Raw genomic sequence first — 13,006 nt, 5'->3', positions numbered from 1 at the left:
GTCTGGCAATCGGATTGGACTGCTCAAGGGATGTTACATTCCGTATTGTCCTTCGCTAATACTGTAATACGTACTGTTTGGTGGTAAGAAGGACACAACACAGTTTCACAAACAAGATCTATATTTTTAGCAAAAGCACAAAGTAAGGAGACAGCCACTGCCTTCGTCAATACACTGTTAATGACTGCTAATCTCAGCACAGGTTTCATTAGTTATTCTTAATCGTCACACGCAACATCCAATCACTGTAATCCAAGTAATGCCGGCGCGGTAGACGCGGGAGTTCAATATCGGCACTTAATATCACTGAATTCACTCTATAATTAAACTTTCTGACTTTCCCGTATAATACTAACACAAAGGGGTTAAACCACGGCGCTGGCCACTCCCTTTGCCGGTAATTTGCATTAATTCCACTGCTGGCTTCTGCACAGCTCTGCCCGCCTCGCAGGACCTACCACACCCTGACTCCGCACTCTCCACACTCCGGTGAATCCCCTCTAGCTCTCGCGCCCTGCACACACTACTCGATAGTTGCCCTGTCGACCTGTGTGAGCGCAAATTTAGTAGTAAGGGCCTGCGGACCCCTTACATCCCCGCCCTCAAAAACTTCTTTTGAACCGCAGGTGAAAAAGAATCGGCAAGGGATTTAAAACATGGCTACATTTGAACAGAACATACAATACAAATAATTAATGAATTTTCAATTTGTCAAATAATCCTGGACTCCGGTAGTGGGCTGCCTCCACAACAATTTCTACAAAGGTTATTACATCACATAAATGGCATTGTCCAAAATTACAATTTCTCATCTCAACCAGCAATAGTCCTCTCTAGTCCAATATCAAATGAACAAGCACACAACATATATATTTAAAAATCATTACCTAAATACAGAACATATGAATTCTATACTGCCATTTAGCTATTACAGGTTTTATATCCATTCTGAGATAGTCTTTGACATGAAATATGCAACTCTAATTGTAATACATCACAAAGCACAAATGCAAATAAACCCTTTCCTCTTTCAATGTCCATTTTACAGCTAAATGTCCTAACCATGTCTTAGCAGGTTCATTCGGGTCCTTATAGCCCTCACTCTTGGCCGGACCTCACCTGGAGTGTCCTTCAGTTTTTCGATTCCTCCGCCTCTTCCTCGGAAATCAGACGAATGATTAATATGAATCCTTGGGTCATTACTCCCTTCTCTGTTTCGATCATTAGCTTGCTTGTATTTCTGTGATCTAATAGACTCCAATTGGTCCAGTATCTTCATTAAGGCCTCTCTACCTTTAATTAGGCTCCTGGATACGGTTCCTTGCCTTTTCTGATTTAATCTTCTTTTTACTGCAGATACCATGACGTTATCACTCAGGGGTTGTTCCAAAGTCTCGTTCAATTTCCACGAATGTTTGGCAAATTCTTCCGACGTTCCTTTCCAATTACTAAGTGGTCTGCATCGTAGTGGGTCCTCAAGTGCTGCACACTGACGACTTTTGGGCCAGCATTTCTTCAATAATCCTCCTCCAAACTGATCATTATTAGTATTCCCTTTCTTCCTCTTGATTCCACAAGTGAAGTCCTCACCTTCGATTGCACCCCTCTGGTTATTTTCTTCTCGCTGCACGGCTATAGCATTTCTCAGATTGACAGGCAATTGGTTTTGCCTATCTCCTATCCCCTCAACCACATCGTTGCATTGTTTCTGCGTCTGCGTCGCCTTGTTGATCCTTTCTCCCAATTCGGTTTTAGTTTCTTCAATATCGTCTTCTGTCTTCTTTGTTAATTCTCCTTCCATCTTCTCCACATCTCCCTGGACCAGGTCTATATTTTTCTGTAGCTTACTCTCTCTCTCGTTGACGTTCATCTTCAGTCGTTTTGGTAACTCCTGTATTTCCTTCCGCAGATTACATTCCGTCTTTGTGTACGAGGTTCTGATTTCTTGTACTATAGTTTCCTTACATGACTCCAAGCTTTCTCTAAATTCTTGTGAACCCTTCTCTATTGATTCTCTGAGTTCTTGTGAACTCTTCTCTATTGATTCTCGTAAATCTTCCTTTTGTGATTTTCTGAGACTTTTCTCTAATGATGCGTTAGTTTCTTGTATGGATTTGTGTAATATTTCTCTCCTTTCTTGAGAATATTTCTTTAATAATTCTCTAGTTTTTTGGTGCTCTTCTTTTATTAAGTCTATTGATTTGTGTAACCGTTCTTCCCTCTATCTTGTTTCTTGTGAATTCTTCTCTGATGCTTTGGTCCTCTTTAGCAACTCTGCTAACATCGACCGTATATCTGCATCCTCTGAAATTGATTTATCTCTCGTCGTTTGTCTCGGGATAACTAGCTGAATGTGCTGATGGGCTTCCTAATGACAATCCCAAACCACTGATTCTTGAATCATCTCTATCCTCCTGACCTATCCCTTTCCTTTCAACTACTGCCTCACAGACCTGCTTATCTTCAGTAGACATGTTTGGTTTATTTTTAATGCCCAGGCAAGTAATACAAAATAACCTCCAATAACCCAAAACACTCCTAATTACCATGAAACTAATCAAACAGTCCCTGCAATCCTTTCAGTTAATTCCCAAAATGATACAACATGCATGAGTACTGAACATAACAGCCCTCAAAAACCTAAATTTCCAGTAACAATTTCCACATACACCATTTATGTAAAAATGTTTTAAACAAGATAATCATAACACTCACAAAATCTATAAATGTAAATTCATCAAAACAATTATCATTTATACAATGCAGTGTGCACAAATAAGCATGCTAGACTTCCGAGTATGTTTCGCAACTTTTCTGAAATTAATGCAATTTAGCATTTTTCCTAACGTAAATATCATTAAAAAACTGTTTATTTATCGCGAATACTGCACACTGCAATTTACTGTTATGTTAACCCGTCGTCTTCACTCACCAACCGACGTTACCGCGCGTCGCGATGTTTTGACGTTTGAGATGGGCGTGGTTGTGCCGCCGCTGGAGCTCGCGTGAAGTTGAAGATCAGCTGCAAGGCGACGTAGTTCCCCGTCGGCCGCTCTGTGGCGCTGCAGGCGGGCGTAGTTCGTAGTTCGGCCGCTAGATGCCGGGACTGCGCTCGTTGTCTCGAAGTCGCGTCGCTCGCCGTGGTGTCGTGTGAAATCACCTCGCGGATCGAAGCTCTTTGGTGCAACTGCTACGTGGCTCTGCGTGACGTCACTCACTAATTGTGTCGCCCCAATACGTTATCGTCAGCATACCAGTTTATGGGTCCACTCGAAACCGTCCGATTTTCACTGTGCAAAAAACAATTTCAGTCAACTTGTTACCACAAAACACCTTCTGACGACTTGTATGACGAAATCTTAGCTCGTTTTGCTATTTTATTGTTCACACGTGTCTTTCTTTAGCGTCCACTTTTCAGTTTTTCGCGCGGATTTTCGCGTTTGCGCTTTACAACACAGTTCATTGACACTATTTGGCTATTTAATATGGCAAGAAAAACAGTTTAGTCACGATCGTAAGATATTATTATTTCGCATTGTTCAAAATATGCACTGTTCCTTATCGCGATCTTAACGTTCATGCACTGTCCTGTTTCCACATTGAAAAATTAGCACGACTCGTCCGAAAATTGCACTTGTCCTGTCACGGTAAGCCAAGGGTGTAACACGTCCTTTTATTTTATTTTATTTGTCCGCTCGTTCGGGATCAAAATAGCAGCCCAAAATTAGATAATTAATTAATGTGACCGTGTACCTAATGGTCTGGCAATCGGATTGGACTGCTCAAGGGATGTTACATTCCGTATTGTCCTTCGCTAATACTGTAATACGTACTGTTTGGTGGTAAGAAGGACACAACACAGTTTCACAAACAAGATCTATATTTTTAGCAAAAGCACAAAGTAAGGAGACAGCCACTGCCTTCGTCAATACACTGTTAATGACTGCTAATCTCAGCACAGGTTTCATTAGTTATTCTTAATCGTCACACGCAACATCCAATCACTGTAATCCAAGTAATGCCGGCGCGGTAGACGCGGGAGTTCAATATCGGCACTTAATATCACTGAATTCACTCTATAATTAAACTTTCTGACTTTCCCGTATAATACTAACACAAAGGGGTTAAACCACGGCGCTGGCCACTCCCTTTGCCGGTAATTTGCATTAATTCCACTGCTGGCTTCTGCACAGCTCTGCCCGCCTCGCAGGACCTACCACACCCTGACTCCGCACTCTCCACACTCCGGTGAATCCCCTCTAGCTCTCGCGCCCTGCACACACTACTCGATAGTTGCCCTGTCGACCTGTGTGAGCGCAAATTTAGTAGTAAGGGCCTGCGGACCCCTTACAGGTTGTTCACTCACAACAGCCGGGAAATGTCTCCGTGTGAATCGCAGAGGATTCTCGTCATCGCAGTACCTTCCCCTACCAGCTTTCCTCCGCTCTGTAGCATATTTTTCTACAATCTCCCTTACGAGAGAAAGGTGAAACTCTGCGGGTGCCAGTTTTCGCCCTGTTGCCACCGGTGGAGAATGCACAAATCCAGAATGTGAAAAAAATACTTCTTATACCATTTCACAGTCTTATGCGCTGACCCCACTGAGCTCAGTTACATGTCACAACGGTCAGCTGCACCCATACTAGACTTGTTCTCTACAATACACTGCGGTTTCTCTATCTTTTCGTCAGTATTTGTCAGTCTTCTCTGTTTCAACCATTCGTGTGTGACTTGTGGTCAACATGTACACGTCTCTCGTATCGCACCACTTGATAGCAAGGACCTAAACTCAGTTTCTCCTCGTTTTAATTTAGTCTGCAGTTTTGGCACGTTACGCCTGTTCTCACGAACAGTGCCACATGCGGCTGTACCATGATTTGAAGCCAGAGGAACAGGTCCGGTTGCAGTACCAGCCAGTCATTGACATACAGATTATGACCCTGTTACAGATATGGTCCCATAAGAGTTGCCACTTCGTCGCCACTTAGTCGCAAATTGTAGAACTGAATTTCTCTTGGTGCGCCTGTATACACAATAAAATTTAAAATATACCCACTGTGACATTTACACAGTCCGAATGTCTTTATTCCGAATCTACTTCGCTTGATTGGAATAACTTGCTTAGAAGATAATCGTCCTTCGAACAGCAAGAGACTTTTATCTATACAAATCTTGTGATGTGGGCGACATGAATTACGAAATGTCTTACGAACTTTGCCAACACTAGCCCTGATTTTAAATAGACTGTCGCTTCCAGTACTCGCAGAGTTATCACTGAGGTGTAAGCTTCTCAGAAGTAGACAAAAACGGTCTCGGCACATAATTTCGCTGAACCTTCACGTTCAGGGGTGTGTGAAGAATCATTAAAGTGCCTCTGTGTGTGCAGTAATAAGTCTTAACTTGTCTTCGTGATCTGTGCGAGAGCAATACGAATGGAGTTGTGTTGTATTCGCACAGTCAGGATTTGACGTTGGTTCTACAGACTTTCTAAATGTGGTTTTATGGAATATTGTCTCCTCCAGAAATAACCTGCACTCTGTGCAGTACTCAGCTCCTCGAAAAGCATGCAGAATGGCGAAATTCTGGGCTGATGTAACAATTGCGGCATTCCAATAAACCTTGAAAACAAAAGTCAGTGAAATCACTCACCCAGACTCAGTATAGAAACATTCCTATAATGCATATAATGTCTCGTAATCTGCACGAAACACGCCGCGCAGTGTTTGTGTACGAGATAAAATGTTCACATGCGAATATCTCCTAAAATAAATCACTCACAAATCTCAAGCTTTGACAAAATATTCAGTACTGTAGTCGCTCTTTGTCAACGGCAAGAGAAGCAATAAAACGCACAAATTTCTTTATTTTGGAATAAATTTGATAAGCGCGATTTAACACAGGCGTTTACCAGAAGATGGCTCCCGAACGACTTAATCGACTCCTATATCGGAGGCACAAAGTCATACTGATACGCACGGGATATGCTTAATTCCTATTGGCTAATATATTAAACAGCCAACCAAATCATTTCGAGCGCTTGTATACTTCCGGTATTTTTAATGTCAGCCAATCAGATTACTGCAGGTAATTTAGACGAGAAATCACGTAATTCCGAAACTAAATAAAATTTAATGAAGACAAAATTAGATTCCATTCCACAACATAAATTACTTACAACTCCCCTTCTGGCTGCCTTTTACAAAACCAAACTAAGTCGGGCATACGCCACAAATTCCACTATTGTACAAGAAATGTTTTCACACACAGATTTACTTAATTTCCATAAAATTTCAACGTATGTCCTCAGACCCTGCAAAACACTTACATAACCATAACACTATGAAATAATTATTTTCCAAAGTACTTTTTATTTAGTCATAAATCTGTGGTAATGAAACTAAGGAAAATTCCAGACAATTAGATCTTATGGACCTGTACTTCTGGTTGTAGTTTCAATTGATGCTATAGATGAATCCATCACAGTCGTCCCTTAGGTAAAAATTTATATCTCCGAAAGTAGTGAAGTTATTCACTTGAAATCAGCTGTGCCAGCGTGAGAACCAAAATTCTGCTCTCCTCCCAGCTCCGTGGTAAGCTACGCTTTCGATGTAAGATGACAATTCGTAATAATTAGCTACATTGCAAACCCAGAGTGGTTGAAAAAGTGTTCATATAGCTGACATGGCCAGTTTCATCTGGTTGTTTCATTCAACTGATAAAACTGACGGAGTGAATAAACAGTTGATCAGCCACTCACGTCTTGCTGCATCAGTGACCGGCCGTCATCCGTGTACTGCTTGCCGCGGAGTGAATCCTTCGTTGGACCAAACAGACGGAAGTCGGAAGGTGCGAGATGCGGGTTGTTCAGCTGTGAGTGATCCACCGGTCACCTTGAATGAGAGCACGTCCCCACATCGCAGGAGTCACAGCCGTCTGCAGCTGACCGACACGTGGAGGTCGGCCAGATATGCACAACGTTGCTGAGACGATGACGCTGCTAGGCCAGGCGTTGATCACCAGTAAGCTCTTCTGACGCTGACAGACACCTCGCACTACGACTCGCGGTGCTTCTGTTCACTGCCAAATCTCCTCAGACATTCTGCAAGCGGGTATGAAGATCTCCGATGCTCTGGTTTTCATCCGAAAGAAACTCAGTAACAGCTCTCCTTTACGGACGCCATTTTGGAGGCTACATACAGTGCTGTCAGCTGATGGAATTCCATGAAGCTGTAGGGGCTGAAGCAGAAATGTTCCACGATGTATCACAAAATTTCGCATTTTTCCAACTGAAATTGGCTGAGAAAAAAGCGTAACGTTGCAGATGGAACGCCCCCGTAGTTTTATAATTAGCTCAGTGGCTTGATTGTGCTTATGTATTTTAACCTGGGTCCTTGATCTTGATGTGGCTAGATTCTTCACAATGCCTGTCTTCTTCTCAGCATCTGGTAGCAAGAAATGCGTGTGTTTGAGAATAGCTCCTCTTAGATTTCTCCCCGAGGTCACTGGAAATTTGTTTAATATCGTTCTCGGTCGAAAACACTAACATCTTATTGATATCTGAGCTGCTATCAATTGCACAGTGAAGTCGTTACCACAGCCAGGACAGACACACAGCCAAACCAGTTACAGAAGTACTGGCTTGCACGTCAACTATTTCCGAAAATTACGAAGAGATTAAGGAAATGCTTTTTGAGAGAAAAGAAATTGGTCAGATCATTAAACGAGATGAACACTAGTAATGAGGCACTCGAAATCGATAGGCACAATATGAGGCGGAAGAAAGTTGGAGGAGAAAAGAACTGAAGTAAGGGAATGAAAGGGGAAGCTGCCTGGCAGAATTTTGCACAGAGCGCAATTTAACCACTGTTAACAGTTCGTTAGAATCATGAAAGACAATTGTGTACATGTTAGGAGTCAGAATGCATCTCACTATTTGACACACACTATATAGTCCTAATATTTACTATTACTTAGCAAATAAAAATGTGCTCGGATGGAACCCTGCTGATTCTCATAATGACTCTGGAAATTGCGAATGTCCGTTCCAATCAGCTGGAAATTTATTTCCTGAACCAGAGATTACGAGTTGCAATTTTCATTTTAATCAACGACGTGGAAACAAGTCCCCTCTTAAGAAAAACGAAGAAAGACATTGTTATCTAACAATCTATCCGGAGTACGATATATTGTCTTAGAAATATTGGATCATTGTTGGCTGTCTATTCAGAAAATACTGTCTGAAAAACTAGTTTCGCCGATTATTTATTTCTGGACCAGTTGGTTGATACAGACCAGATGCCATCAGACATGTGGAATTACAGTGGAAGGCCCCATCACATCGAAAACGCCTCTGAGGGGTGGAAGAAAGTGATCTATTAATATCAAAAGCTCAGTCAAATGTTTTCTCATTAATAAAAAACCTTCGAGAGGGCGTAGAGTGCTTTTGCTGATTAATTTCGAATTTGGATGGAAAAAGAATAAAGAAGTCTGCAATTCATACTGATGAGGCGACTGTAAAGATTCCAAATTGATGGCACCGTGAAATCGTTTCTGACTTGTGTGACCCACACACGGAAATTACACTGAAGAAGAAAACATGACCACCATTGGAAATTATATAAATATTGAAAAGTAGTTTAATGCACATCGTACTCATTGGAAAGCTTGTAAACAACTTTAATGATGGACGAAATGAGACCACTTCCTCACGGTTTTCCTGGGAAACGACACACAGACAGCTAAATACCTGTTGCAATTTGTGGAACATTCGGTAAAGAAGATCGGTAGGGCTGCCTTAAAGGTCATGTCTCTTCTAGGGCACCATCACGGCACTCCTATTGAGACTCTATGAAGAAAAACCTGTGTGGGCGGACAGCAAACAGAAAACCGGTGCAGAAGACACAAATGACAAGCAGCCATTCACTCATTCGCCCTTCGTCTGCAGACCTGCTGCAGACCACTGCACGGTGTGTGGTCGAACCACTGTCCTCCCGAATGAGAGTCCAGAGTGTCTCACCGCCACGCCCTGCATATCCAGTCCACTACTTGCATTTCACACACGTTTCTCTGCCGGTTACATGGCGCAGACACGCACGAAGATTGTCTCTCCAAAATATGCTGAAGGTGATCGGGACCATGGCTCTGTCTACTAATAATTCAGACGCGATCCCGCTCAGTATCTTGGCAAACTTGTGATTACCTAGAAAACCGTTTGAATGAAAGGATCTGCGAAAGCTCAGTGTAAACTTCAGTCGCATTGCGAGTGCCACAATAAAGTAGAATACTACACCACTGATCTCAGGATACATTAAACATTTATAAGACAATGACGTCTGATTCTTAGACGAGGAACATGTCGATGCTCGAAGACTGTAAGGAAATGTAAACGGCTTTACAGCTTTTACCACTTCGTTTATTGACATGCAGCAGCACTTGGATGTAGGAAAATACGGTAACAATACCTGTAAACAAGAGCAAAAAGTCGTTCATTATGCGATTACAACGCCAGTGTCCAAAGTTTTGAGCCTATAACAGTGAGTGCATGCTTGGTATGGGGAGGCGAAAAAACGACAAAGCGATGTAAAACGGAAGCAAATGTACAATTAACTGACGAGGGATGGTAAAGGAAGACTTGGGTTCGCTGGGTGGCTTCCAGAAGCCTGCAGTGTACGTGTTGGCCTGCGACCCTGCGCTGACCTCCGGCGCTACGCTCTGTACAGCACTGCCTCGGCGTCTCCATCCACGTCGAACGGGCGCGACAGAAGCCTTCGGACGAATTCTTAGGCGCTCTGCTGGCACCGTAACGATGCGGCAGACCTCTTACGCTGGTGGAATGGAGATGCTAAGTCGGCACGTTTCGAAAAAGGTGGATGCCGTTCTCGCGAAACCCACTTGTCTGAATTTAGGTTCAATGGCTCTGAGCACTATGGGATTTAACAGCTATGGTCATCAGTCCCCTAGAACTTAGAACTACTTAAACCTAACTAACCTAAGGACATCACACAACACCCAGTCATCACGAGGCAGAGAAAATCACTGACCCCGCCGGGAATCGAACCCCGGCGTGGGAAGCGCGAACGCTACCGCACGACCACGAGCTGCGGACTCTGAATTTAGGAAACCAGTTTACACTGTAGGGTGTGGAACTACTTCACTGACTCCGTCGTTTGCCCCTCATACGACCAGGAGAGTCAAGAGTGATGTCGGAACTGTGATAGAGACGTCCACGCCAAAACGAGATAGAAATATATATTTGTGCGAAAGTTCCACAACACACGTTCTGGAAATGGAGGCAACGAGTTTCATTCCTAAACTGCTCAACCTGGAAATACCTTGGTACACCATAGCTTGCAACATTCGGATAAAATGGCGACATGATTTAAGATTGTATTATGCAGCATTCTTTACCACGGAGGTGGGCGCTGCATGTTTTTCTGAAGAAAGAAGACGCAGATATCAATCTGTTCAAAGGAGAGTTAAACATACCAATGAATTTACAGTGGTTCAAAACGGCTCAAATGGCTCTGAGCTCTATGGGACTTAACATCGCAGGTCATCAGTCCAATAGAACCTAGAACTACTTAAACCTAACTAACCTAAGGACATCACACACATCCATGCCCGAGGCAGGATTCGAACCTGTGACCGTAGGAGGCGCGCGGTTCCGGATTGAATCGCCTAGAACCACTCGGCCACGGTGGCCGGTCAAGTTTAATCGTGCCTACCCTGAGAAATTCACCGAGGAAACTGATTTCTGCATTACATGTACATTGCTTCTGATGAGGTCACGGATCTGAGGAACCTGAGATAAGGAGGAAGAAAATTTTTCTCAGAGGTGCCACGAGCTTGGATTTAAATATAAGTCCTGTAACTTTAGGGCTGAAAGAAGTTTGTTGCTTTGCCATTTTTTTGCTATGACATATATAAACCATCTTTTGACTGAGAACGATAACATTTTTAGAAGGTAAAGCAGTCTATCGTAGCACCGCACTGGTAGTTACAAACGTTAGGTGATCGCGAAGCAGTACGGACCCTTGTCATTTTAAGGAAACTGGTGACGTTGCAATTGATTTAGGGTGGACAACACTTTCACAGCTGTTGTTTCATTTCATACAGGTCTGCATGCGCCTCGCACAAGTGTTGAGGTTGCAGTGTGAGGGCTGCTCAGTGGTACTGTGTTTCAGGACTACCCACCATGTCGGCAGTTACGGAGGTTCAGAACACCACAACCGAGGCCCTGGCCGCCCTGCTAGACGGGGGTGAAGGCTCCCTGGTGACGCTAGTGGCGGGCGAGACGAGGGTGGCGGCTCACAGGGCCGTGTTGGCAGCCGCGAGCCCCGTGTTCGCAGCGATGTTCGCGCACGACATGCTGGAGGCCAGCAGCGGCCAGGTGAGCATCGACGACGTGGAGGGCCCGGTGCTGAAGCTCCTGGTGGCCTACGCGTATACCCTGCAGGCCCCCCAGCTGCCCGACACGGCCCCCCAGCTGCTCTCGGCGGCCGACAAATACGGCTTGTCGGCCCTGAAGGCTGCCTGCGAGCGGCAGCTGATCTCGCAGTTGGCCGTCGAGACCGCAGCGGCGACGGCCGTCAGGGCAGTGAGGCACTCGTGCCCGGACGCCACCAGGGCTGCCGTCGCCTTCATAAAGGACCACCTGCAGGTGATGGCCACGCGGGGCTGGGCAGACGCTCTGCTCGAGTACCCGCAAGAAGTCATTGAAGTCAGCAGTATGCTCGGTGAGCCACCAGCAGAAGCCAGGTAAGCAAGATTCCCTTTTTGGCAGTCCTAGTGAGAATTTGACGCCGCCCTTGCTTTGTTCGCCCTTGCTTTGTTCGCCCTTGCTTTGTTCGCCCTTGCTTTGTTCGCCCTTGCTTTGTTCGCCCTTGCTTTGTTCGCCCTTGCTTTGTTCGCCCTTGGTTTGTTCGCTGCCTACATAGCATAACACCTTAATGTCATCTACTTACTGATCGTCGGTCACGATGCTAAGTCTCTCGCTGTTTTCACTTCTTCTGCTTCTTATCAATTTCGCCTTTCTCTGATTTACTCCGATTCCATATTCTGTACTTATTAGACTGTCCGTTCCATTCAGCAAACCCTGTAATTCTTCTTCACTGTCACTGAGGGAATCGGTCATCAGCAAATCTTACATCATATCACCCTGAATTTTAATTCCAGTCTTCAGTCTTTCCATTATTTCCGTCATCGCTTCTTCGGTATATAGATTGAACAGTAGAGGCGGAAGGATTACATCCCTATCTGACACCCTTTTTAACCCGAATACTTCGCTCTTCGTCTTCCACTCTTTTTTTTACCTTCTTGCCTCTTGTACATATTGCAAATTACTTGACTTCTCCTATGGTTTACCCGTATTTTTCTCAGAATTTCAAACATCTTGCAACATTTGATATTGCCGAACGCTTTCGCCAGGACCACAAATCCTATGAACGTTACGGAACGTCAATTTTCTTTTCCGTTCTCCTGTGTATTATCCTTCTTAGCAACTGGGATGCTAGAGCTGTTAAGCTGATTGTGCGATAATTCTCACACTTCTCTGCTCTTGCAGTCTCCCAAATCGTGATGATTATATTTCTCTCAAAGTCAGATTGTATATTGCCAGACTCATACATTCTATTACTGAATTTTCCTGAATATTTTTGATTCTGTCTTTGATTGATCAACTGAAGGATTTCTTATGTTTTCCATGGTTTCTTCGCAGTTAGCTTCTTTGTACCTACGTTTTTCTTTCCAACTATTGAGCTGTTAATTATCGCAGTAGTGGATTTGATTCACCGAGGAGAAGTTTTGCCTAATTCCATGGTATAGTTATCTTTTATTTTTAGAAAAGAGCAACCGACGTGGGCAAAGATAGTTGGTCCTACTGAATATATATATATAACCAACAGCAGAGTTTCCACAATGATGATGGTGTCACTAAACCGGAGTTACTAAATACAGTTTTCCGTAATTCCTTCACGAAAGAAGACGACGTACATATTCCAGAATTCGA

At 43.8% G+C, this 13,006-nt stretch overlaps 1 protein-coding gene across 1 annotated transcript in view; it reads left to right on the top strand.

The window, feature by feature from the left end:
• The window catches only part of LOC126212809 (ankyrin repeat and protein kinase domain-containing protein 1-like), a 155,190-nt gene that overhangs the window by 129,365 nt on the left and 12,819 nt on the right, over nucleotides 1-13,006 (top strand). Inside the window, exon 2 of the mRNA XM_049940217.1 lies at nucleotides 11,184-11,757. Coding sequence (XP_049796174.1) covers nucleotides 11,195-11,757 — 563 coding nt within the window. The 5' untranslated portion in view covers nucleotides 11,184-11,194. The remainder of the gene's footprint in view (nucleotides 1-11,183; nucleotides 11,758-13,006) is intronic.

Source organism: Schistocerca nitens, chromosome 11 (assembly GCF_023898315.1).
Source record: "Schistocerca nitens isolate TAMUIC-IGC-003100 chromosome 11, iqSchNite1.1, whole genome shotgun sequence".
Classification (NCBI taxonomy): domain Eukaryota; kingdom Metazoa; phylum Arthropoda; class Insecta; order Orthoptera; family Acrididae; genus Schistocerca; species Schistocerca nitens.
Note: the sequence above shows the minus strand (reverse complement) of the source record. Positions and strands in the feature narration are given on the sequence as shown.